Source organism: Ictalurus furcatus, chromosome 29 (genome assembly GCF_023375685.1).
Source record: "Ictalurus furcatus strain D&B chromosome 29, Billie_1.0, whole genome shotgun sequence".
In the NCBI taxonomy this organism is placed as follows: Eukaryota; Metazoa; Chordata; class Actinopteri; order Siluriformes; family Ictaluridae; genus Ictalurus; species Ictalurus furcatus.
This window is the reverse complement of record NC_071283.1, coordinates 8,713,261-8,741,246: the sequence shown is the minus strand read 5'-3', so window position 1 is coordinate 8,741,246 and position 27,986 is coordinate 8,713,261. Positions and strand designations below refer to the sequence as shown.

The following is a 27,986-nucleotide window of genomic DNA, read 5'->3' as shown; positions in this document are numbered from 1 at the left end:
GCGCACATCTGGACATAGAGCTTTGTCTAGTGAGACTATACCAATACGATGCAGACATCAACATCAGGCATGTGACTAAGTACCTAAGTACCAACCTGTTTGTGATCCACCATATTAACAAGAGTTAGGACAGGTGTGAGCTGTTCGTCCAAGTCCCCCGTTAAAGCTTTCAAGAATATCCTTGCATTGTGCCATGGTAACTTCTGCTGCATCCGTAATTGTGCAAAAGACCCTTATCCAGTGCTGTGGGGTGGTTAGCACCATCCAATCCATGTTTTCAGAGTACTGCCACAGTTAGTTTAGAGCCTGTGAGCAGCACCTACAAGCTAGGAGGGACTGACCTAGACCCCATTTTCAGAGTTATCACTGCAAATTTGGTTTTAAAATACATTTAAATTACCACAAAAATTATTAAAATGTATGAACTTGATGATACCCTGCAGTATCGTTTAAAAAAAACTTTAACAGAATATATCACACAGTATACACTTCATGTGTATAATATTAAATATTATAAACACTATGAACCAAAACCCTAGTGGCAATGAACTCACTGGAAGCTACATTGCTAATGCCAATGCTAATATTGGTTTAGGCAACTACAAACTTAAAACACAAAATTGTTGTTTGACAATGTCTTTGTACTGTGACAAACCCTGAATTGAATCTTCTTCAACCAGAGGAACAACTAGTTAAATCATACATGGATGTCTTCCATTAGTTATTTACTGTGATCAGACTTGTCAAAAGCTGTGGTCTAGGGATGTAGTCAAAGACTGGCAAGATCAAGTCAGGTCTGAGTCTTAAGTGGGTTGAGGCCAAGTCACTGAGACAAGTCCAAGTACAAATGCCAAAATGTCTGAGAATGAACTCAAAAAAGAAAAATGTGATACAGTCAGATGAATCATCCTTCACCATTGTTTTCAAAAAGTGGCCAGGGCATTTTGTTGGCCTGGTATGCTTCCTCTTAGTAACTGCAGAGTCTGTGCAAATCAGTAACAAAGCTCTTCTGACAGATTGCCTTAACCTTTGATAAAACATTTCTCTCTTGAAGGGAGTGGTCGCTTTCAGCATGATTCTGCCTCCTCCACAGCGCATGAGGGCTCACTGAATGGTAGATGTTGATAAGGATGAAAATTATGTTCATAGGCACCAGATCTCAACTCAACTGAACACTAGTGGAAGATTTTGGAGTGACGTATTAGACAGCACTCTCACTCTCCACCACTACAAAATACCAATGCGGGAATATCATTTCAATGAATGGTGCTTCATATCTCCAGGACAGTTCCTAATATTCACAGAAGACGCATTAAGACTGTTCTGATAAACTGTGGTGGCCTAACACCTTACTAGGACACTATATCTTGGTCTGTCCTTTCATCTTTGGCCTGTTTTATTATTGAATACTTTTCAGTGCTTTATGTAATTTTATGGCATCCCTTTTAAAATATGAAGCTGCAGCCAGAAACCGTGATATACCTGATGTATTAGTTGTGTTGGGTTCTTCTACCGCTTACTCCTTTTCAGGGTCACAGGGAACCTGGGGCCTATCCCAGGTAGCATCGCGCACAAGGCGGGGTACACCCTGGACAGGGTGCCAGTCCTGTATGGTTATTGTGCCATTAATATTTCATACTGTGCCATTAATATTTCATACTATTTCATACATGGAATCTATGTATTCCAGCAGCAATTCTCAGGCCAAAACTGTGGTATGATCATGATTCATGCTTTTTTTTTTTAAATGACCGAGAAGTGAGCTGAGCAGATGAAGGTTAAGCCTAACGCTTTAACCACTGAACCTCCACTGACAAACGATTTCTGCTTGCTAGTACTAATGCAAAAAAGTGAACAGTGAGTGTTTTTCAGAATGTTCCATTATTGTGTGTGTGTGTGTGTGTGCGTGTGTGTGTGTGCAGACAGCTGCAGTGCTCTGGGTGGGGAGCATGACTCTTTTCCTCTGATGACCTGTGATTGGCTGCTGGGATTTACATCACATTGGTGACCTAGTTTAGTGGAGCAGCATCCATGACATCAGCATTGTCTTTATCATGCCTCACAGACTCTCTCTCTCTCTCTCTCTCTCTCTCTTTTTCTCTCTCTTTCACACCCACACCCACATGCACTGCCATTACCTTTTAATAATCTTTTATCAGAACTCTGGATAAATCGTAATGGATCACTGCACCTGTTCGTGAAAAACACTCTAACACGTGACCCAGGATATTCTGAAAAAAAATTCTGAATCAGTTTCCTTTCCAAAGCACTGTCTCTGCTCTGGAAGGCACCTGAGATTTACTGACAATGACAGTCCTTGATGGCAAAGTGCAAAATGACAGTTGATGTCTCTGTCAATTAATATTGGACATAATTTCATACTGAAGTGGTTAATATTGATATACCACCATTTAATAATGGCATAATCTATGTAGATGTTGTATTATTTCGTGTTATAGCATTTAAAGCTGCAGTGGCCTGTATTCACAGTCACATCTGTCAGGTTCAATTAGGCAGAAATAGGTCATGTTGTGATAACAGAACCAGTAGGCATGAGCTAGCCAGTTGATGTCAGCCAGTTAGTTAAAAATCCAGGTTATAACATAATACATGGAAAACACCAAACATTTTTGGGAAGGAAACCAATACAAACACAGTGAGAAAATGATATATTAAACAGGCTTATTTTAATTGCTGTCAAGTGAGAATCTCTGGTGCACATTTGGCGTTCCAATTAATCCCAAAGCACAGGCATATCCACCTTGGCAAACCATATCTTTATGGACCTCACTTTTGTGCACAGGAACGCTGTCATGATGAAGTTTGGGCCCTGTGGTTTCGGTGAAGGGAAATGTTAATGTTACACAATACAGCGACATTCTAGACTAGTGTGTGCTTACACATATGGGTCTGATGGCAAGGTGTCCACATATTTTTGTCCATATAGTGTACAATATGTTCTTGTGGGTTTCCTCCAGCTTCTCTGGTTTACTCTGCCCTCCTAAAAACATGCCAGTACTGACTACTCTAAAGTTAAGGAGTGTGTGAATCTGTGTGTTCACTGGCACCCATAAAGGGTGGATTCCCACCTCACACCCAGTGTTCCTGCGATAGACTCTGGAGCCACCTCAATTTATATAAATGTGTTTCATTAATCCAGTCACACTATGACATTAGTTTTGGTACTTGTTAAATTGCTCTGTCTGTATAGTTTTCTGTTATATTGCACACGATTTTAATGGGGGAATATAGGAATATAATATTACCATACCAAACATACCATTTTGTACCACTCTTTTTAAGGACCTTCTGGATATATTGTGGCTCACATGGAAATACAGACAAAAACTGAGCAACAACTGAGGATCAGCTTGCATGTAAAGTTGCAAAATCTCACCAAACTGGTGATTTAATAGCTTGGCTCAGGTTCTGATGAGTTTACCATACAACACTGACCTGAAGGAAAATCCATTTAACAAAGACTTATTTCTAACCCTGGTTTGATGACTTTTTAATGTTAAACAGGACAATGTGTTCAATAATTAATTTCATTATTGGATTTATATTAGTAGGATGATAGTGAAAGGTTATAGAGAATACATAGCTGACTAATTGTGCCAGAATTTGTTTCATTAACAACTGTGAACATGAATGAACAGTATGTTGAACATGATTGCATGTGAAGTATATTATAGTATATAATTTCTTATTCTGTATATTTATGAATTGAGAATGATCTTATTCCATTGGTGGAATATTCACAGGTGATTACACAGCCTTTGAAATGTTATTTGTGGAAAACACCAGCATTATCTGACCTCTGCAATGGCAGAAGTAATATAGTGACACATAGAGAGAGAGAGATATCAGTGCGATATACATAGGAAGAAGAGGAAAAACAGAGCAGAGGTCTGGAATGAGAGATCCTGTTTCTCCTCAGGGGAATTGTAATCCCTCCTCTCGTTTTCCTCCCTTCCTTTTTCTCTGTTGCTCCCTCTGGCTGCTTGGGTCACTTCTTTCTCTCCACCTTTTCTGCACCTCAGCCTGGACTGTAAACTGCAAGGACAGCAGGCCAAGAAGCAAGCTGCTCTCTGTCTCTCTCTCTCTCTCTCCTCCTCATTTTGTTCTCTCTCATCTATATTCCACAGAGCCATTCATGGAGCAATAGCGATATAAAGAGCACACTCTGCCTCTAACACACCACACACATGTCCTGTTGGGAACTATTGTCCATTTAAAAAAACGATCTTTCAAGAGCAGCCTCCTGAACAAACACATGATCAAAAGGAAAGTGATTCCGGTATTTCAACTTACGCAATTACACACACACACTCTCAACTCAGAAAGAGCCAGATTCTCAGCAGGAGCCAGGAGCGATAAATCGCCTCTAGGGTGTTTCAGTACTTGTTTGCTTGCTTTCTCAGTCTCTCACTCTCAGTTCTTCTTTCTCTATCTGGCTCGGTTTGTGTCATTTTCTGTTTTTTCCCCCTCTTCACTTTCCAGAAGATTCTCACTATGACTCACACCAGCAAGTGCATGTGCTCAGTAGTTACATTTTAATCCATATATCTATTTTTCAATCTGCTTATCCTACACAGGGTCGCTGGGGAGCCTGGAGCCTATCCCAGGGAGCTCAGGGCACATGGCAGGATGCCAACTCAATGTAGGGTACAATCACACACACATTCACACAATACGGACAATGCCAATCAGCCTACAACATATGTCTTTGGACTGGGGGAAGAACCTGGAGTACCGAGAGGAAGCCCCCGAAGCACAGGGAGTACATGAAAGGGTATAGGCGGGATTCGAGCCCCTAACCCTGGAGATATGAGGCAAACGTGCTAACCACTAAGCCGCCATGCCTTCCTCATTCTAATCCATTACACACAATTCAATATAGCATTAGAGTTCTGTTTTCAATGTGTGTGAGTTGAGTGTTTGTATGAAAAAGTGATCCATCTTCTGTTTCACTGTTTCATCATTTTCCATGCCCTGAATGTGCTCACACTGTGTCAGACAGCAAATCTTCATCTCTTTCAACAGCCACAATCCCTCCTTATTCCTCCTTTCCACTAGCATCTATTCCTTTTTTTCTTTCACTGTCTCTTCAATTTAATCATTCTCTCCCATTTTTCCCTGCCAACTGTCATTCTGTCATGCATGCTTGAAATCAGCCTGCAGCACCTTTTCTGCTCAGTCAGCATTCACACACATATTTAGTGCTTAAATAATGGAGCCTCAGTGCAGACATGGAACATGTGCGATCTGTGCCACCTGTAGCAATGAAATACTCTCTCAGTAATACATCCATCTAGGTTTTATAGTTAGGCAAATCATCTGTACTTGTAAATGGTAACTTCAGGAGTGGAAAACCATATTCCGAATACGATGTTTATATGCGTACAGTCATCTGAATTTTCCTGTATACACGGTTCTTGTAAGTATGCCTGAGTTGCCATTCCTAAATACCTAGTCTACAACTAAGCATCTGTTAGCACCCACAATTCCTTGTGGACTGAGCAGGCGCATATATCTCCTTTCAGTGGATTTCTGAATAAAGTGTTTACATGCAACAAATTTCTGATTAAAACAGCTTTATTCGATGGGTGGGAATCAGAATTTGGGGACTCAGAATATTGTCTTAATCTGAATCTGGGAATCGGATTGCAGCATTTACATGACTCAGTACTAATTAGAAATGTTGCCAAATTCTGATTAATATCAGAATATTGATGTGCATGTCATTCTTACATTCACTTTAGTACTTTTGCTTTTGGCTGAATACTTCTACTTTTAATTGAGTAACAATTTTTATACTTCCACTTAAGTACAGTATAATTTCTCAGTATTTTTTGCGACCCCTGCTTCAATTTTAGTTTGCTGCTAAACATTGATTCAGAGTTAACTGCTTTATCCTGGTCAGGGCTGTGTTGGATCCAGAGCCAATCCTCATTCATGTGTACAGTAATTTAGAGTTGCCAATCCATCTACTGGCATGTTTTTGGGAGGAAACTGGAGAGCCTGGAAGAAACTATCACAGACACATGGAGAACATGCAAAACTGTGTGAAGTGGGAATGCTACCTGCTGAACAAGCAGTGCCACCAATTGAAAATTTCTGAACCATTTTCTAAGGTGTTTTTTGGACTTGGCTACCTTGGGTGAATTAGAAATGTAATAGGATTAACACTCTGTTTGGCTCTGCATATAGATAGTGATGTTGGTGAATTCTTGAGTGTGGTCTTTATTAGACAAATAAGTAGTCTACAAAACAAATGAATTTGCCGTGGGCTAATGTATGTAGGTACAAACTAGGTGTGCCTAACTTTTAACTCTTTGTATATAAATAGAATTTTTTGTACAAATAATAAAAATAAATAAATAAGTTGAGCTTGCTTACATTCTGGTATGGCGGCTTGACTCTCATTCCAAACAACATAACTACCATCAGGCAAACAATATTCTTTTCAGATATTTCTTCATGCTACCATCATGTTTTTAACACAGCTCAATGCCACACCTATCCTCCAAGTGAGTTGGAGGCAGTCCAAGTTCTTGTAAAAATACAGCTCTCTCTAAACAGAAAGGGCAAGGAAAGAGGCAGAGTTCTTATAGTACAAGCTGTGTCTTTGTTTTCCTTCAGAAAGCTGAAAGTTGCTGATCACTGGCCTCACCCGTCATTACTCACTAGCCACATGGGCATTTTTCAATGTTAATTTCCTTCTGTTTTAGGAGAATTTACATCCACAAACAGAACCCTCCCTGCATTTAGTAAAGTTGTTTTGTTTAGACACGAACTGTGTCATTAAGTTACTGATTTTGTACTCCATACATACATTTATTTTGAGGTTTTAGGTGTACTATTTGAAAAAAAAAAAAAAAACCTCCTACATAATCTTGGTTGAATAAGGTTCTGTTATATCACAGTGAAATTGTCCTTTGTTTTTAGCATATCCAGTAGGCTAAGCTGGCTGGTTTAATCATTGTTTTGTTTGCTATAAAATATCTGGGATGGTGTGCAATTTGTGGCAGCCAGTACAGCCAAGCGAACCTTAACTTGTGACTGATGGAATGTTCTGATCGTAAACTGCTTGAGAAAATACAGTGTCATGGTCTTGATAGGTCCAGCACTGTATTCCATATAAGAGAAACCTCTACAGAGTAGTAATCAAACAGTGTCATTTGTGAGCTTGTAGCATGGTGTCAGGGTTTAAACCACAGCAACATTCAAATAATGAAGATGGGGTGTGAATGTAGGCATGATAAATGAGTACCTTGGTGTCTACATCAAGCTCGGACGAACAGATGTTAGGATTTTAAATTAAAATTGGTATCAACAGTCCTCATCAGAAGCCATTCCTGGGTTGAACTGGGTGTGCTAGAGCTTGGGAAACAACAAAATGTGCAGGTACTCCAGGTCTAGGGTTCGGAACCTGTGCTGTGGGGAAATGCTTAAAGATTTCAAGCAAAATGCCTTTACAAGGGGTACAATGATTAGATTAGCTCACTCAGAAACCTATTTTCTTGAAGAAAATTTTAAAATGTGCAGGACAAGCATTACTCCAGGACTAGGCTTGGGAACTTGTGGCGTCGGGAAACACAAAGATTAAATCAGAACCCCACAGAGAGGTTTACATTTCAGAAAAGGTTCCAAGTAGAACTGATTAAGAATGGGTAGAACTATATAAAAACCCTCGAGCAACCCATTTTAACCACCTCAATAGCTAGCTGAATAGTTGATAACAACTGGTACCCTGTCCAGGGTGTACCCCGCCTTGTGCCTGATGCTCCCTGGGATAGGCTCCAGGTTCCCCGTGACCCTGAAAAGGAGTAAGCAGTAGAAGATGGATGGATGGATAGTTGATAACAGAAAACATGCTCTTGGCCACTTTATATTTCTCTTCTCTCAGACACATTTTTGTACATTCCAAATTTCTACTATTTAAGATTAGTGCATTTAGTATAATTTGACCAACACTTCAGCTAAAGTGGACCAACACTTCAGTGGGTTGGGGGCTCAATGCTTTCCCCGTGCTGCGGGGGTTTCCTCCGGGTACTCTGGTTTCCTCCCCCAGTACAAAGACATGCATGGTAGGATGATTGGCATGTCTAAAGTGTCCGTAGAGTATGGGTGTGTGAATGTGTATGTGAATGTGTATGTGATTGTGCCCTGCAATGGATTGGCACCCTGTCCAGGGTGTACCCCGCCTTGTGCCCGATGCTCCCTGGGATAGGCTCCAGGTTCCCCATGACCCTGAAAAGGATAAGTGGTATAGAAGATGGATGGATGGATAATTTGACCAACACTTCAGCTAAAGATTAGCAAATATCATAAAGCATCATGTAGTGGACCACAGTGGGTTGGGGGATCAATGTTTGGGGGCTCAGTGTTTTCCTCGTGCTTAGGGGGTTTCCTCATGGTACTCTGGTTTCCTCTCTCAGTCTAGAGACATGAGTTGTAGGCTGATTGGCATTTTCAAATTGTCTGTAGTGTGTGAATGGGTGTGTGATTGTGCCCTGTGATGGGTTGGCATACTGTCCAGGGTGTCCCCTGCCTTGTGTAAGATAAGTGGTACGGAAAATGGATGGATGGATGAAGCATCATGTATCTACAGTGGATTAGACTGGAACTTATATTTCATACCCTATGTGACGTAGTGAAATTTCACACAGAGTAGGGATCCATTTGGCATTAAACCAGTCAAACAAACATTCTGAAGAGCTGAGGAATGTTTCACAAAACATCTATAACTTTTATTTAAATTTATTACAGGACATAAAGAAAACAAGTTAAGTAGAATGAAACAGCAACAAACATGTCTCTGAAAATCAGCCCTCCACTTAATGTCACTAGACTCACAACGAAAAACCCAAGACAAAAAAAAATTTAAAAGTAAAAGTATATATTGTACAAGCTAAACTTTTTCTTGTTGATGGGTGATGTGAAACCTCAGACCTACTCACCCCATAAAATCAGTTTAGAATCAAATCCAGTTGAACTTTACAACTGAAATAGTGAGTGACACTGCCACTGCCACTAACTGGTTAGGAATGGAAGTGCGACAATCGATAGGTAATCTTTAAAGCCTGCTGATGGAAGGAGGAGAAAAAAAAATGTATTAGGAAAACTGTGGAATGGTGGAAAAAATGAGAATGTAGCTGTGTTCTGAAGAGGATCTGATTTTTCGTTTGTACGATTATTTGTTTACTTATTCACCCGAGATGTGTGGATTTAACAGAATGCATGCATGCTGTGTGGCGTAATTTTAGACACCCACATATTTCAGCGTAAAGTCTGTGTTTGCATAAGAACGAGCGGTTTAAGAGTGCTCTCCGTTAGTGCTGTCTCCGTCGTCCTCTCCTTCCTCCTGTTCTCCATCATCGTCCTCTTCATCTTCCTCCCTTCCCTGACTCTTGATCTTTATGGGCACACACACATACAAGTCACACATACACACCAAAATTGTACCTCTTAAACGCCACCCTTCTACACCAATTTCTTTTTTCTATCCCCACTTCATCTCTCCACTACACACCTCCTCTTCCTCCAAATCACCCTCTTCTTCGTAGTCGTTGATTTCCGCATTCTCTCGATCCTTTTTCATGCTGGGATGCTGGGGGGATGTCTCCTCTGCTTTAATGCTCTTCCCATCTAAACACAAGAATATGATGGGGACATCAGAACATAACACACACACACAAACAAACAATACCCGGTACACACAGTTGATGCCAAACATTTACATACATTCAAACTTACTTTTTCAAAACCCCACACATTTCATGTGTAAGGCAATTATGGTGTATATTGAATTTCCATAAGAGATCATTTCAAAAATAATATTGAGTAATTAATTAATTACTCTAATTATTCCAGCTTTTATTTACTATATCAGTAATATATTACTATATGTATACTATCATTAATATATCATATATTACTATACATGTTTACATACACTGTTATTAGTTGGTAGCACTGCCTTTTAATAGCTTGAACTTGAAACAAATGCTTGGGGCCTTCCACAATACTTTGCCAGAATTTTAGCTCATTCCTCCTGACAGAACTGGTGTAACTGTGTTAGGTTTCTGGGCCTCCTTGCTCAGACACACTTTTTCAGTTCTAGATTCAGGTCAGGGCTTTGTGACGGCCACTCCAACGCTTTCATTTTGTTATCTTCAAGCCATCTTTAGAGGTGTGCTTAGGGTAACGGACCTGCTGGAAGACCCAGCTATGACCAAATGATAACTTTCTCGCTGATGTCTTGAGGTTTTGCTTCAGTATATCTAGATAATCCTCCTTTCTCATGATTCCATATATTTTCTGAAGTGCACCAGTCCCTTTTACAGGAAACCTATGACACATTGGGGTTGGGTACCCCTAGCCCAACATCATGATGCTCCCAACACCATGCTTCATAGTTGGGATGGTGCTCTGATGTGAATAAAGTAGATCCCCTAACTGATTTGCTAAAAGAAATGTATTATAACATGAAATGTGTGGAGTTAGAAAAGTATTTATAAGAACAGTTCGAAGAACTTTTATATCACATTCAGGAAAGGAATCCAATCTTCTGAATTGATACCTATTGACTCTATAAGTAAAATATCTACAAAACTGAACACAGTTTAAAGGTTTTTTGTTGTTGCTATAAAATACATTCTTTGTCTTAATTTCTCCTGCAGGCATACACATGTTTGCACTTAATTGTAACTTTGTAAGCATGTCAAAATAAGTGTGGCAGGGCAGAGAGAGACATAAGAGACACAGACAAAAAAAAAAACAAGAACAGTGTGTATGTGTGTTGTGTAACTGTATCACACAGAGACGAGACGTGTGTGTGTGTGTGTGTGTGTGTGTGTGTGTAGTACCTGATTTCTTGCTGTGTTCTCTTTCCATCCTCTCCAGGCTTTCCAGCAGGTAGTCCACTTTGTGTTTGATTTGAGTCAGCTCCTTCTTGATTGTTTGCAGGTCATCAGCTCTCACTACACACACACACACAACCAAAACCCATGCACACAGACACAAACAACATGTCTTAATAGAAAACTTGGGAGTAGTGGACAAAGCCATGGCAGTTTTCCTATATGCAGACACTGTGGCTGTGCGTATACACGTGTATGTACTGTATGTGTGTGTGTGTGTGTGACGAAGTACTAACTGGTGCGGGAGGTTCTCTGGCTGCTCTTGGTGGAGAAGCTGCTCTTGGCACGGCGGCTACCACTCACACTGACCCGTGGCCGCTTGGAGGGAATGACTGCGCGGGAGAGCGGAGGAGGGGGAGGAGGCACCCGTGAGGGGTACGAATACACCCTAACACCACAAACACACAATGTTTAACTTACAACTCACCAAATGAATTTCAGAAGCATCATGTCAGTGTAGCATAATCACTTGTCTGACTTGTCAGAGAACAACAGTGCGCTTCGATTTTATCAAGGAACTCAGTGCCCATCAAACATAATCAATAGTGCACAGTGGTGACGGTTAGAGTTCAGCCAGTTCACACAGTTTAAAACACAACAAAACAGGAACAGTCAATAAACAGCGCATCTGTGTTTATTCTGGTTCCCGATGATGGGGTCACATTCTGCTCATCCTGAATGTGTTCAGTGGGGTTGAGGTCAAGGCTCTGTTCAGCCCACTCGAGTTCTTCTACACCAACTCTGGCAAACCATGTCTTTGCCATTATCATCCTGGAACAGGTCTGGGCTGCTCAGTTCCAATGAAGGGAAATTGTAATGCTACGGCATATAAAGACATTCTATACAATTGTGAGCTTCCAACATCGTGGAAACAGTTTGGGGAAGACCCACATATGGGCGTGATGGTCAGGTGCCCACAAAATGTTGACAATATAGTGTATATTGTTTAATGTAGTGAATCTAGTTAGACTCAATGACAAAATTAATCTTGGTTTAAAAAAAAAAAAAAATTAAGGCTTTTATTCACAAGTTGTTATTGTTGGCTATGGTGGAGCTATTATTTGGTGTAAAATGCACTTAAGAGAAGCTCCAAACTGAATTAAGGATAATTATATTTTAATAATAAAAATTTGTTCGTTTAATTAAAATCTATACCAGTTAAATCAAGTTTATATGCAGAAGAACTACATTATAAATAACGAATGGTAAAAACTGCATTCCAATCCACATCTCAGGGTGAGAACCTGTGCCTTAAACAGAAGAGTCACTCCAACTCAATATGAAGTTAACCTAAATCTAACTGATCCCCTATATCCAATCTTGAGACATTCATCTCTCCTGATGGGGAGTCTTCCAAAATAACCCTGCCCCATCCACAGGTCACGAGGATTCACTGAATGGTTTGATGAGAATGAAAATAATGTAAATCATATGCTATGGCCTTCACAGTCACCAGATCTCATTGCAACTGAACACCTATTGTGGTGGCCCAACACCTTACAAAGACACTTGTTTTTCTTGTAATTTTGTCATCCATCTATATAGCTCACAACATACAAAAAGTGTGAATGGATAATTTAAATGGGCTAGGATTTTGACTGCAGTTTTGGTTCAAATAAAAGTGTATGTTTGGTCAGACAGTGCTAAAGTCAGACAACACTAAAAAGAAAAAGCTTTAGCAACACTTTCTGGGTGAACTAGATAGACAGTAAACATGTGAAAAAAGGAACCATATTCACCATCCATAAATTATTAAATACAAACAAGATTCAGAAAGATGAGGGCGGAAAAGTGCTCACCTGTCATAGTAATCTCGCTGGAAGTCATAGTCGAGCTCAATCGAAGGGCTGCAGAAAAAAAGTTGAAAGGGAAGGGGTTAACTATATGCAACAGCATTATAATAAAAAAATAATAATAAAAAAAATTTAAAAAACCCTGAAATGATGCAAACCTGTACATATCTCCTGCTGAGCGCTTGATAGTCTTAGATCTGTGAGGTTTTGGTTCACCGGCCAGGTTAATATCTGCAAAAGAATGAGCTCATTATGTTTACAGATTCAAATGTAATTTAGAAATTGAAACAATTTTCCAGGGTCCATAATCTATAAAGAAAAATGAGATAGAATCCATTAAAGCCTGAATGCTGCATAATCAACAGTAATGGTCCAGGAGCTGCACAAATGCCTTTGTGTTAGAGTAATGAGAGAAATAAGGGAAAGTGACTTCCATCTTCAGCTTGCTGCTAATCACAGGGATGACAATGGGGGTTTGTAGCATTGAACTACAACACTGCTTGCGTTTTACAGCACATACATTGGTTCCATATGTATGGATGTTATTATGAGTCCTGGGATGAACAGTCTTTGATTACAGCACCAGTTCTTGGGTACAAGTCTATCGTCTCTATAGCAAAGATGCCCAACACCCATTGGCTTTGGACCTTGGCTCTGAAGAGCAGTCTACATTGTTTTATTTTCTTAAAACAAAACAGGTGTTGGGAGCAAACCAAATCAGGGCCGTCCTTACCCAGGACTTGTCCAACGACCATTCGTCCATCCTCCCCGTCCACGGCAGCACGTGCATTCCGCTCATTCGAGTACTGGACAAAGGCGTAGCCCTTGTGCACTGAACAGCCCACAATCTTGCCGTACTTGCTGAAGATGGCCTCCACGTCTGCCTTGGTCACCAGCATGGTGTTCAGGTTGCCGATGAAGACGCGCGAGTTGAGAGAGCGTGGGTCCGTCTTGTTGGTCACATTACTCGCCATCAGGCTGCTTGTAGTTGGCGAGAGACTACGTAGGAGTGGAGGGAGGCAAGGAAGGGGACACGGAGGAGGGTATGGGAAAGAAAATAGATGCCAGAATGACTATTTGGGGTGGATATAACGAGGCTAGCAAAAGTGCTAAAAAGCAATTCCTCCGGGTCCACTCACTGGTCGAGCTACTGTAGTATGAGCTACTGTGAGCTTGAAGGTAAAAGAATTATGTTAAAAGTACATATTTACAGATAAAGAACCTACCTCATATGGGGACACTAACAAAGCAACGAAGTTTTATGACAGGTTAAAATAGCCATGAGCAATAATTAGCACATAAAAGACACCACAGAGCATCATTACTGGGTTTTGCACACGCTTCAGGTATTTGAACGCTATTTCTCCCAGATTCGGATAACTCCTATCTCTTTTATGCAACTGTAAAAAATAAATAAATAATACAACACACATTTTCCCTTTGAAACTACATAAATAATTTTCAATGGGAAGTGTTCTAAATCTCTCACACACACACGTGATTTAAATTGTATTTAAGACTACATAAATTGTGAACTATATATTTTGAGATTTACACGTTAACACAAATCATCTTTTAGTCTTACATGTGAAGAATTAAAAAAGTGTAGTAAAACAATATCCCCCGCAAAACACCAAAATGAAGTTAGTTTGTTTGTTTTTTCCCCCAGACATTAAAACTGTGTACAGATAGAATGGTGATTTAGCTCGTAGTTATGCAATTTATGTAATTCAGTAACATTAACACAAAATGGAGAACGCAGGTCCTTATTGAACATCACATGCTCATTGCTGATTGTGCCAATCTCACATCAGACTGAGAGGTGGTGGTAAATGGAGGACATACAAGCTTAAAAGAATCTATAGATGTTTTTATTTGTATGATAATTTATACACCGTCGACTTTGCATGGGATTAATTAGAGTACATTAACGCTGAAAACAAACCAAAAGGAAGCCAGGTTAACAACATATAACATGGGTAACTTCACATTAAACTTGCTTTCTGGGCTAACTTAATAATTTAACTTGTTATAACTTAAGCAGTTGTTTTTCCTTGTGATACTACATACATACGGCAATCGCACTTAGTTACGAGCGTGTGATGTTCACGAACTACCTACGTGTTCTAGTTTGCATTAATGTTGAATTTGCTGTTGTGTTTTGCTTTTTGACTTTCATGTACACTTGGTTTTGTTGTGTTATTGAACTTGTTGCTGACTCTGCAGTTGCATTTCTGAATTTGTTGTTTTTTTTTTTTGTTTGCTTGTGTGTGTGTTTGGGCTTAAAATGTGCTGCAATTAGTTTTGAGCCAAAATGCCCTCAATAGCATTAATACATAGCATTAACATGTGCACAGCACAGTAAAACAAAGCTGAGGCAATTATAAGATTACATTTCCTTCATCGGATAGTATTATAAAATGGTAAGAATAGCACAACAGTTGGGGAACAATGTACTAATGTAGCATGATTCCTCTCTTGCTTTATGCATTGTAGAATCCTGTAAATCCTGTCAGAAGTAAACATTTTACATAAAACATCAACACAGATTTACAATTCTGAGGCTCTCATTTACTTATCTCAAATAGAGTACTAATTTGTGAGTGGATGTTTTGTTGTTGATATGAAGAATAAGTGCGTAAGTGATTGCATGTCAATGACCATCATGGTAATCCTAATGCTGTCACTGATAAATCCTTTCTTTCCCCCCTCCAAATGGTGGAAAATGGGCTACCGCAAATGCAATGTCCCCCCCTTCAGTTGCATTGATTTGCACACACTATAGCCTCTCTCGGATTCACACACACTGTGACTGCAAATGACACAAATCATCCTGTTGGAACTGCAAGGCCAATTCATTTGTTTTTGCTGCAAGCTGAAGATCAAAAGATGAATATGAAAAGAGAGTTTAGAATTTCAGCTTTTATTTCCTGGTATTTATTTGTAGATGTGTTAAACAGCATAGAACATAGCACATTTTGTATCAGACCACCCAATTTGTAGGCAAACATGTTACGGACATGTGTTTCTTTTTACTAAGGTGTGTCCTGTTAGATTGATTGTTTTTAAACAATAAATGGCTCTAAACATCTACTCCTGATTTTAGCCTTCAGTTTCACCACTCAAACCATTCATCAGCAGTGAGAATCAGTATGGCTAGATTGGAATTCACAAAGAAATACAGAGATGAGTCACAAAAGTTCTGGAATCAAGATTAACCTCTACTAAAGTGATGGAAAAGCCAAAATGGAGAAAGAAAGGATCTGCTCATGAACCAAAACATAGAAGTTCATCTGTGAAACATGGTGGAGGTAGCGTCATGGCTTGGGCTTGCATGGCTGCTTCTGGAACAGACTCACTAATCTTTATTGATGTTGTAACTCATGATGCAGCAGCAGAATGAACTCAGAAGTTTACAGGAACATTTTGTCTGCCAGTTTACAGAGAAATGCATCCAAAATAATCAGGAGGAACTTCATCATACAGCAAGACAACAATCCAAAACACACAACCAACTCAACAAAGGACTTTGGTGATTTGGCAGTTATTGCAAGCAAGGGATATGCAACAAAATATTACGTGTTATTTACTTTAATTAAAGATTTATGTTCCTATACTTTTGCTCACCTAATAATTGGGTGGTCTGGTACAAAAGGTTCTATGTTTTATATTGTTTAACAGAATAGATGTAAATACCAGGAAATAAAAGCCAAAATCCTAAACTCTCATCTCATATCCATCTTTTGATCTCAAATCTGAATGTCTTTGGTGTGTAGCGCAAACAAATGAATTGGCCTTACTGTTCCAATAGTTTCAGAGGGGACTGTAAGTTATTTGGGTAACTCCTTAAAAGATACAATCCTCTGTAGACCCTGCTGGTAAGTGAGCTTGGACATTTTTGGTTGGTAATTACAAGTTTACATATAAACATTTTTTTTTTAAACAAGTTTTTACACATAAACATTTGGTAAAATCAGGCCTGAGATGTGTGTGAAGAGTAAACTTTTTAATAATTTCAAATTTAAATAATGGACACATTTTATTGAATTTTAGTGATTTGTTTGGTACTTGGAAGCACTTCATCACATCAGGCATGTTTTAAAGCAACCAATGTCTTTGTATAAGGGAAAGGAAATATGAAACAAAAAAAAAAATGTATACCCCTTTAATAACAGTATTTATGCAGTCTGTACAGGATTTAACAGTTTAAGAGTTTTTTGTGACTGTTGCAGTCAAAAATGCTTGATTTTGCTGCAGCTTTTGTCAAAATTTGTGATGCAATTTTTCCAAAAGTTTTTTGTGCCTTTTTTGTGGGAAAACTACCTGAATTGGCAAAATTGCAATTGCATGAAACTGTTTTGAATTGTCTTTTGCAGTGATGTTTGTTAGAAAATGAGACCTTTTAGCTGTATTCATGTTCGACACACTTGAATCGGAGGGGGCTTTGGCTGAATGCATATTGTGATGTCACATGGCATGGTGTCTTGGCCCAAATCCACGGAAAATCTGCAGTAATTTTGAAAAAATAAATAAATAAATCGCAAGCTCTTGCGAATATTGCAGAGTTTTCTTGATTTTGGGTTAAGTTCTGCGATTGCAAAATCCTGGAGGGACCGTGTTTAGGGTTGCTAATAAAGCACCAGCAAAAAATGCCACATGGCAACTAAAACAGTGAAACACTATAGAGATTAATGACAACTTTTATTGAATTTCTATGACATTCGGTAGAAATATATATATATTTTTTAAATACTAAGATTAGTTCCTTGTCACCAATTGTCAACAATTGAACCAGTCAGAAAAGTATATTTTATCTTTATATATTTATATAAGCCAGTGTAAATATTTTTGCTTATACCACAGTGCAGCTGAATTCTCAAATATGATTGATCAGAAAGTGTTGGTTAATTTTCTACAACAGCAGCTCTGACAGTAGTGCTGGCTGTAATTCAGAACCACAGCTTTACATCAACATGCTCGTTCTAATACGTCATTGACTCAATACTTAACAATATCTCACAGGGTTGGGCTGAACCATCTATGTCTAACAGTAAATTAATTAAAATTGCGAAGGTATTTAACAAAGAAAAACATATAAACATTGATATGGTGAGGTTTTCTGTGAGGAGATGTTTATTGAACATTATCGGAAGGAGTCTCCAGTGTCAGCTCTGTAACATTTCCTCTTGCAGGATAGTAGGGATAGAGAACAATGCGTACTCGGCAACACGCTTTGTTTTTGTCTTATTACTTTTAAGAGAAAACTTTCGTTTTCTTATTACTTTCGTTTATAGCTGTTAAAATGTGACAACAGTAAATTACCTAGTAACTTGTTTTCACAACATGATTATAATCATAAACAGATTAAATGTAAGATGTAATTATTTAAATGTTGGCAGAAATGCTGTGGTATAAGAGAAATAAAACACTTTGGGACACGCTTTATTGGTTATTGGAAAATACCACAAATCATGTTGGGCCTCATCACCTGGCTGATGATTATTTTCATATAACAGCATGGCCAGTTTTTTTTGTTTTTTTTTTTCTTCCCGGTCAATACACTTTACATTGTGAATGAACAGCATTAGAATACAAGCATTGCAGTTCTTTGTGTGTGTGAATAAATTGTAAATGATCCTTAAATGATCTACAGGGAGTGTGTGGGATGTTCTATACATTAGAATGCATTTAGGGTTTTATATACAATATTTGTATGCAATTCAGTATACAGAGGGGGAGGGGGGAATAGTCACTCACTCCATTCTGTGTTACTCGGGTCGAGTCGTCTGTCTGCCTGATTCTGTTGGAGAAAAGAGGGGTCATTATTGGTCCACTGGTGAGCTGTTGCTCAGCAGTGCATTCAGGGTAAAAGGGAGGTGTGTGTTCACCTTCACGCATTGAGTGGCAGTGACATGTTAACACCACCCCCCTCCCCCTTTGCAAGGTCACACCAACAACCCAGACACAGGAAGCACTACCACCACCCAGTGGCAGAATGAAGCAATGACTACTGTTGTATAAATGAAAAAGAGACAGAAAATTGATGAGTTTAGGCTACTGTAGATCTTCTCTGGCTGTGTACCAACAGTGCTTTTGACATGCCCTCGCTATGTAAACGCTAGCTGGTTAGAGATACAACTATATTAAAAATACTATAAATTGGCAAAGAATTCTCTGAAGCCATTGTGCTTGCTCAAGACAAAGTGCATTCTGCCTCCTCTACGTGATGTATGGTGATGCATAACAGTCATAAAGCAACATCATCGAGGGTATATTAAAAGCAACACTGGAACACAGTGTGAACATCCTAAATATAATCGGAGTCAAATTAAAACAGAACAGCCAAGTCACCCAATTGTAGTACACACGGTGCATCATATATGGTGCTGTTTCTCCAAAACAGCTACCTGCCTTTAGATATTCACTGGCACTGTTTCTTCACTGTCAAGCGGTCTGAAATTTTAGGCCAAATGCTTTAGACTATTTTGTAAATAGTCATGTGCTGATAATTATAGCAGTTGATCAGCTGGGATAAAAGCAACACAATATATGATGCAACCACACACTAAATATCAAAGATGGGAAAAATAATCTATTCTTAGACGCATCACGGTTGTCTCTTCAAAGATTCCCCATCAATGGACAAAACATTCAGACTTTTACATATGCTTAGACATTTTTTAATAAATAAAAAGCATAGAAGCAAACATCTCTGATGAAAAACAGAAATTACAGGCCATCTCCATGTATACTGGCATTTGAGTTGTAATTACATAAGACTTACTGTAAGTCTAGAATGATATACTACAATAGACCAAAAAAAAAAAAAAAAAAACATTGCGTGGTGATGCACTATGCATTTGTATTGCAAAAAATATATAAAACATTTAAATATCCAACAAAGAAATGAGTTGTCGTCATCAACTAGCAGACCGCAGTCTATATGCAGGCCCAGCAAAGTAACAAGCACTTACAAAACACTGTAGCAAGGCCAATTAACTTAAAATTATTATTATTTTTTAAACTGGCCACATTTCAACGACTCTAATTTCTAAACACAAACCAGATTGGCTTCTGTAGCAGATCCTCTGTTTTGGCTTCAATCATGCACACTTATGTAAATCGTTTAGCTAAACGTAGCTCATCGATTGAGAGACTAGCTACAGGACTAGAGACGTCAGGTCAGAACAGGGAGAGTTTTCACACTTTCATACATTTTTATTTTATTTACCATCTCATGTTTAAAAAAAAAAAAGTTGACTACAAAAGCAATGTTTAAAGCTGCTTGGACAGAGAACTATGCCAATAGTGGTAATGTGTATTTGTGTGCAAATACAACACAAATTATCACCACTATGGTTAAGCATTAAAATGTAACTTGTTGCCACAAAGTCATGCTAGTTGCTTATCCGGATCTTTGCAAAAAATTAATACATAGTTTTGTTTTTTTAAAAAGGAATTTTATTTAACTTTTGTTTTTGACTTTTGTGTTTTTAGTTGTCGTGTTATTGTTTGTTGGAAAAAAATGCAACACACTAATTTTATACATTTATATTTTTTGAACTATTTTTTAAAAGCTATATTTTTATAATATTGAATATTATAGTATACAGTCAGTCTAATTTTTAAAATGCAGTGTTCAGAAATGTACCTATTTATTTTCGTCTGCCAATACAGTGGTGCTTGAAAGTTTGTGAACCCTATAGAATTTTCTATATCCTACATAACTCCGACCTAAAACAATCAGATTTAGCTAAAAGTAGATAAAGAGAACCCAATTAAACAAATGAGAGAAAAAAATATAATTGGTCACTGGTATTTATTGAGGAAACTGATCCAATATTACACATCTGTGAGTGGCAAAAGTATGTGAAACTTTGCTTTCAGTATCTGGTGTGACCCCCTTGTGCAGCAATAACTGTAACTAGGGATATGACTGTGACGACATTTTCCCACCAGTTAACCGACATGTGACAACACTGGTAATACTGGTATCACGGGGGTGTGGGGCACTGTCGTTCCCCTCTTTTCCCCCTGGCCTTAAAATCGCTTATGAATCCCCTTACTTTCGCTTTCAAATTAGCGGCAATTCGGGTTCAATCAGTTGTTTGAATGGTGGGTTAATTATTATTCTTAATGAAAAACACAACAACAAAACAGTACAAAGACAAACTCGCTTATATTAAACATAGAACTTTAAAAACCAAATTTTCCACCATCGTCTTGTCAGTCAGCTCGCCTCACTCTTGTAATATGATAAATGAAATGTGATCTGTGCTGCGACTAACTCATTCAGCTCAAGCTGAATTGAACAGACACGTTCACTTTTAAATTGTAGCATCCGTTCTCTACCTGAACTAAATTATTTTTATTACTATAAAAAAGCAAAGCGACAGTAGGGGCATTGCTGCGGTGGTTAAGTGATGCAATCGGTGTGTGACCGAACACCATGTAACACTGGGAACACCGAAACACTAGTGGAAACACCATTGCAGCAAGCCTAACTGCAACTAAACTTTTCCGGTAACTGTTGATCAGTGCTGCACATCGGCTTGGATTACTTTTAGCCCATTCCTCAGTACAGAACAGCTTCAACTCTGGGATGTTGGTGGGTTTCCTCACATGAACTGCTTGCGTCAAGTCCTTCCAGAACATTTCTACTGGATTAAGGTCAGGACTTTGACTTGGCCATTCCAAAACATTAACTTTATTCTTTTTTAACCATTCTTTGGTAGAATGACTTCTGTGCTTAGGGTTATTGTCTTGCAGCATGACCCACTTTCTTTTGAGATTCAGTACATAGACAGATGTCCTGACAGTTTGTTAAAATTCACTGGTATAATTCAGAATTCATTGTTCCATAAATGATGGTAAGCAGTCCTGGCCCAGATGCAACAAAACAGACCCAAACCATGACACTACCACCACCATGTTTCACAAATCTCGCTCTTGGAGTGATATTTATTTGCAGATTACTCCTGGAGAGGGTAATAATGGTCTTGAATTTCCTCCAGTTGTAAACAACATGTCTGACTGTGAATTGGTGAAGTCAAACATTTTGGAGATGGTTTTGTAATCTTTTCCAGCCTGATGAGCATCAACAACTCTTTTTCAGAGGTTCTCAGAAAGCTCCTTTTCTCATACCATGATAAACTTCCACAAACACGTGTTGTGAAGATCAGACTTTGATAGATCCCTGTTCTTTAAATAAAACAGGACGCTCACTCTCACCCAACTGTCATCCCTGACTCTAAATTCACCTTTAAATTAACTGCTAAACCTAGAGGTTCACATTCTTCCACCTCTCACAGATATGTGATATTGGCTCATTTTCCTCAATAAATAAATGCCCAAGTATAATATTTTTTCACACCTTTTTAATTGGGTTCTCTTTGTCTACTTTTAGCACTACAGAAAATTCTAAAGGGTTCGCAAACTTTCAAGCACCACTGTAAATATGGTTCTTGTGAAACTGAAGGGACATCATTCCATGATCATTTTAAAATATACTGTGATAAAATTTAACCAGAACACTTACTGCTATACGGAGAGAGAAAAAAATATCAATGTTTCAGATGTTTTTTATTCATTTACTCAAAGTAATGTTTTCCTGTTGCTGATAGGATACCTAAATGTCATTTGTTATGCTGTCTGGGAACAACATTAGGCTTCCTAATCACTACATAAGGAATAATGGCGTTGTATTAACTACATAGATGCAATGCGCACCCAATAACATTATTCGAAATTTAGCCACATGGGGGAAAAGTAGTTACTGCAAACTGGAATCTACTTACGTTACTTTCAGGACACATAGCCTACCTTGTTCAGTTCTTATATTTACTTCAAAAAATGACATTATACATGGAAAAAAAAGCTATTACTTTAATCTGGCTTACTGTGCATCATGTAAAAAAGTTCAATAAAAAATTTTAAAATAAAAACATTGTTAATAGTTGATACAAAGCTCAACAAGTTAAATATTTGAATCATTAATTTTTTTTGCTTGAATGTTGAATAATTTTTCTAATTTTAACATCTCTAAGATTCAATATTATGTGGCATTAATTGTTTTCAAATAACTATTTTTCTACAACCTTGGGTTCATTAATGGGAAGGTGGGGACTATGGGTGTTTAGGATCACAGCACAGCCTATTGAAATGTACGACAGGAAGAAGCTCACAGACAAACAAGAGGAAACAAGTAGTAATTTGTAATTGCATAAGGTGAACAGAAATAAAAACTTACAAACTGAAGCTGTGTAAGAGACCTGCATCAGTGATAAGGGGGAGAAACAAAACACAAGAGAATCAGATGGGGGACAATTGACTATAGGTCATAATTGGATGCTCTGAAGGTCTGAGTATGAATATACATGGGGTAAATTCTGTTCATCCTAATCCTCTGATTCAGTCTAATTATTAATTGATAGTTCATGGTTAATGAAGAAAATCTAGACATTCATTAGTTTGATATGACAGCTCTGTGTTGGAGCGTTCATTTTATTGCCAAGTACTAAATGCTGAAGAACTAAATTTTGAAGAAGTTAACAACTACTTTGTTGTGATGTATTTGTGGTGTTTAACATGCGATGTGTAAAAAGTCAGTATTTCAATATTATGAGCCTATGATTATAAGTAGCATTACACTATGGGGTAATTGGGCAATCCATACAAAATTTAGCTGAGTTTTTTGTTGTGGTTGTTGCAGCCAAAAATACTAGATTTTGCTGCGGCTTTTTTCAAATTTTTTGATGCAATTTGCGGCGAGTTTTGCGGAAAACTACTTGAATTGACAAAATCGCAACTGCACAAAATTGTTGTGCACAGTCTTTCACAGTGATGTTTGTTGGTAAATGAGACCTTTTCACTGTACTCATGTTCAATGCATGTGATTTGAAAAGGGCTTTGGTAAAATGTGCTCTGTGATGATGTCACACAACGCGTCTTGGCCCAAATCTGCTGTAATTTTGAAAAATTTGAAGCTCCTCCGAATACTGTGGATTTTCCTTAATTTTGTGTTGATTTCCACAATCGAAAAATTACAAACTCCTGGAGGAATTGATTGGGATACCACAATAATAATCACATTCTCTACTTTATTTCAGTGTTTAGTATTTTGCGCTGTCATGTTGCATTTGAGTATGGGTAATTTGTAATACATTTTTTCATAAAAGAGCTTCAAACCACTATAACTGTAAAGACAAAAATAAGAAAAAAAAAAAAGTTACAATTGGTATGGTAAGTACAACCATTAGTTGTGCAGCCACTCTACAATCATCATTATTTGAAATTTAACAAAAAAGTGAGGTAGAACTATTCACCAACGATAGACTACTACACTACAACGGTGTATATAAAATGCTAATTTGGAAAACAGGCTAAGCAGTTTGGGTAAAGGTTAGGAGAGTAACCTTTATGTAACCAAATTCAAACTGGTACCAAGGCTGTCCCAACATCAACTATTTCAAATATTGACCAGCCAGACTCAAACCATTCAGAATAAAATGGCAGAAAAAGAGAAATTCAGAAGTCCAATATTCGCTTGTAGTCTATAGCAAATTTGCCACAAAAGCTACAACTATTAGTAAGAAACTAGTTATAGAACTGGATTGACAAGAGCTGTAGGATGAGTAAAGGCTCATTCACAACAGACCAGCTAATTCACAGGCATTAAAGGTGTGTCAGAGGTGTGTCAAACTCACGCCTGCCCTTGTTTTACATTGTGTCTATTTTACCCCCTCTTGCTCGCATACATGAAGCATAGACTCCATAAAAATCCACCCGAATCACAAAACTACATTTTCTGTACGCTGTGAACTTTATTTCAAATCACAGGTTTGTAATTACAGCTGGCAGATCACTACGGACCAAACAGCTTTAGTAGTGAAGCCTCGAGCACAAAAAAGACGAAGCAATGCAAGGTCACATTCTTTTGCTTTTTGGCCACTTTACATCCAGCCCGTATTATTAATGCCCTCATGAGTTTGGCAAATATGTTTAAATAGCTGTGCACCTACTATGGCGGCGTATGGAGCAGATTTCCTTGTCATGTTTTTATAATCTATTATATAATCCCGTGCAGCAGTATGAATTACAAACAGGAGGAACATTTACAGGAAACTGTGAAGGTAATGAGCCACAGGCGAGTAATTAGTAAATGGGACAGTTTGATCAGCTAGGACGAGAGAGGGGCGTGGATCTCTCGAATTAGGCTTATTTATTTAATTATTAAACGTTAAACAATTTACTACTACATTCATGTGACTTTTGACGTGATGTGCCCAATGTGAATCCTTTACTTTTTTGACATTTTTTTTGGCTAGTTTAAAAATTTGTCTGTAGCTAGATCTTGTTTTATCCAAATATTCACAATTAAATCTATAATTCCTAATTCATTTGACTAGGCTATAATCCCTCAACCATAGGCCATGGGAAACAAAGAAAGTAAGTGAAAGCTGCGTGGCTACAATTTACAGACATACATTCCTGGGCCAAATAAAATGGGCCAAGTCCCAAATGGTACAACATTAATCTTTTAGTGTTCTTAACAACAAATCATTGGTCAGAAAATTAGCAAGAATTAAGCAAACGCACTTCTGAGACTTCCTGTGCCACCATTAGCTCATTTACTTTTGCTGCAGTGACCTGTGTGGGGAAAAAGCTAGAAATGCTAGTCACTTATATAATAGTCTTCTTGTACGCAAAGGTAAAATCATGATAATGATTAAAACGTTTAATGTAAAACTAACGTGTCTCGGCTTAGAAAATTTAAACAAAGTAAAAAAAATATTATTTAAAAAGAAGCGGTCTGCAAGTTTACCCACAAGGCTTAAATATTTGATGACCTAAAAGGGACAAGTAATTCCATACTAACTTACTTTATCTACTTATTCTGATTTACTGACCAATGCTTAGTTAAGACAATTAAAAGCTTAATATTTTGCCCAGGAGTGTATTTCTGTTGTGAGATATACTGCAAAGATTGAGAGAGGGGGGAAATGGGATGATTAAAAGGCAAAACAAATGTGTGCACACCAGAGTGAAGTAGTTTCCTGTGCTGAGAAAAACGAAACTGTTTTTGGAAATATTGCGGGAAAAAACCTGTTAAGTCTGAAAACCTGGGACTCTAAACACCTTAAATACATCAAATGACATTTCATTTTGTGGTGTCGACTTTATTATGATTTGTGAAATCTCGACTGTGCTCAAATGCTGTTTTTAACTAATCCCACTGAGGGGGCTTCCTATTTGGCTTAATAGTTTCCATTAGCAATTTTTCCAATTTACATCTAATTATTCTAATAGTTAATGATAACCATAGTTCTACTAGAAAGTGCCCCCCCCCATGGCTTGTTAGCCAGCTGTACGCCATCCTTCGCCATTTTGGAGGCGCTCAGTCGTGACGTCATCGGTGGCCACTTCAAAACAGTGAGGGAATTCAATGGGAGTGTTTTAAAACAGCATTGAACACAGGACTAATTATAGGCTATAAAACTCACTGAATAGCAAAATGTGCAAGAATCCATGAAGACAAGCGTCATTTTAACCCCTCAATATTTTCATTGACTGAAAGCAATAAGAAACCTCCCTCGATATTCAGACAATTCTCGTTTATTTGGTTTTAATTATCAACGCAGCAGGTATTGATTTCAACAATGGAGAAACGCGTGATCACTGAATTTAACATGTCCGTGCAAACACAAAGTTATTCTCCTGAAGTCCATTTTAAAAATCATTCGTCCCACAAATATCTCTTCAAAAATCAGTGACTCAAAAAAAAAAAAAGACTTAATTGCACAGTAACGTAAATCCAAACGGATAGAAGTGCACCAATGAGCCTCCAAAAATTAGCAATATAATAAAAACAAATCGCACCGGGACATGTCCAAATTAAAAACAAACTACGTAGGCTATGTCAGGGGTGAAAAATATTTAAAGTTCGAGCTTTTAAAAAAAATCGCTTTTAAGACTCTTAATTCCAGACATGGAGGAGGAAAACGACCATCTTGGAAAACACAACCGAGCCCGTTCATGCTTAGCCTACATTCACCTTCAAAAATACCCGATCCGTCACAAACACATCTGAGCTATGGGGAAGTAGTCTTGCGAAAAAGTTACTCTGTGAAAAAATATCGAAAAACAAAACCAAAAAAAAAAAAAAAAAGTCGCCATGTCAAAGCAATTCTTTCGCAGGCTGTTCTACCTCTGCATCACAAAATGTACGCCACCAAACCAGCCAGAAAAATGCTAAAAAATAAAAATAAAAATATGCTCCAAAGATAAGTTCATAGTCAGGCAAAAAAAATAAAAAAGTCACAAAAATCTCTCGAATCAAAATACTCACCGGGAGCTTAAGATTAAAAATGATTAAAATTCGACGCAGTATTGTTTGAAGACAGAGTGGGTGTCTGCTCGCTCACACTGCAACAACACACCAGGGCACGAAATGGCGCCGTGCGCATGCGCAAACACGAAGCGCATTTAGATTGTGCAGCCTCCAGGGGGCGCAGTGCGTTAGAATATTACCAAATATTACCCAATCTCTAGCGCAGAACGGTACTGTTAATTAATTGTGTCATATTTATACATCCCAAATGCTTCAGTTGGCATGTCATAATATTTTTCAGTGTATTTACATACCAAAACATAACTTTCAGTGTGACATATCAAGCCACACTCACACATAAAGCGATTTTATTGCTCCAGTGCCTGTAGTAAGTTGCCAGTAGGCGCTGCCATAGTAACATTTATCAGTGGGTGGAGCAACTAGTATTTCACTTTTGACAACAAAACAGTTTTCCTGTCGCTAAAACTAAACATTCTCGAGGGAGAGCATGTGTAAATATGCATTGTATGCTACAACACGAAGGAGAAGCAGGGTGTCCTCTTTGCCATTTCGGCCTTCTATCTGGGACAACAAAACAATTTGGACTTGCAGGCAGCATGGCGGATCACAGATCACGTGCTACTACTCTGTGCTCACTGGTAGTCGTTGCACCAAGTCGCTCCAAATTTGCATAAAGTTAAACTTTTCTCAATTTTGTTGCGTCACTAGACACGCCCATATCTAGCCGCCAAAGGATGGTGTCGCTCATGTTGCCGGAAGTCCATCCATCCACCTCTCATTGAAACTGAATGGTCTCTAGTCGCTTTGTCGCTGCAAGTCACTGTATGTGTGAACGTCTGCATCTACTATTGGCCTCAATTGGCATTTCATAGTATTTTCAGTGTATTTACATCCTAAAACATACATTTCAGTGTG

At 38.3% G+C, this 27,986-nt stretch overlaps 1 protein-coding gene across 6 annotated transcripts; it reads right to left on the bottom strand.

Annotated features, from left to right (window-relative positions):
* Positions 1-8,732: 8,732 nt before the first annotated feature.
* LOC128604254 (heterogeneous nuclear ribonucleoprotein C) lies at positions 8,733-27,182 on the bottom strand. Of its 6 annotated transcripts, none has more exons than XM_053619245.1 (10): positions 26,775-27,182; positions 22,971-22,992; positions 18,479-18,521; positions 13,455-13,720; positions 12,880-12,952; positions 12,728-12,775; positions 11,165-11,316; positions 10,875-10,988; positions 9,539-9,654; positions 8,733-9,421 (listed from the first exon to the last, which is right to left on the bottom strand). In XM_053619245.1, exons 3-10 carry the CDS (start codon positions 18,481-18,483, stop codon positions 9,323-9,325), a joined length of 873 nt encoding a protein of 290 aa, XP_053475220.1. In that variant the 5' UTR covers positions 18,484-18,521; positions 22,971-22,992; positions 26,775-27,182; the 3' UTR covers positions 8,733-9,322. The 6 variants fall into 6 exon arrangements, with proteins under 6 accessions (XP_053475220.1, XP_053475218.1, XP_053475221.1 ...); XM_053619243.1 differs by having other exon boundaries at positions 27,069-27,174; XM_053619246.1 differs by lacking the exon at positions 22,971-22,992.
* Positions 27,183-27,986: the final 804 nt, after the last annotated feature.

What these genes read in the sequence shown, in the direction of transcription:
- LOC128604254 (XM_053619245.1), bottom strand. An exon ending in GGTCGTTGGACAAGTCCTGG is followed by an intron (nt 12,953 to 13,454) that starts GTAAGGACGGCC and finishes ATTCTTTTGCAG; the next exon opens with ATATTAACCTGGCCGGTGAA. An exon ending in AGAACACAGCAAGAAATCAG is followed by an intron (nt 9,655 to 10,874) that starts GTACTACACACA and finishes TCTTGTGTTTAG; the next exon opens with ATGGGAAGAGCATTAAAGCA.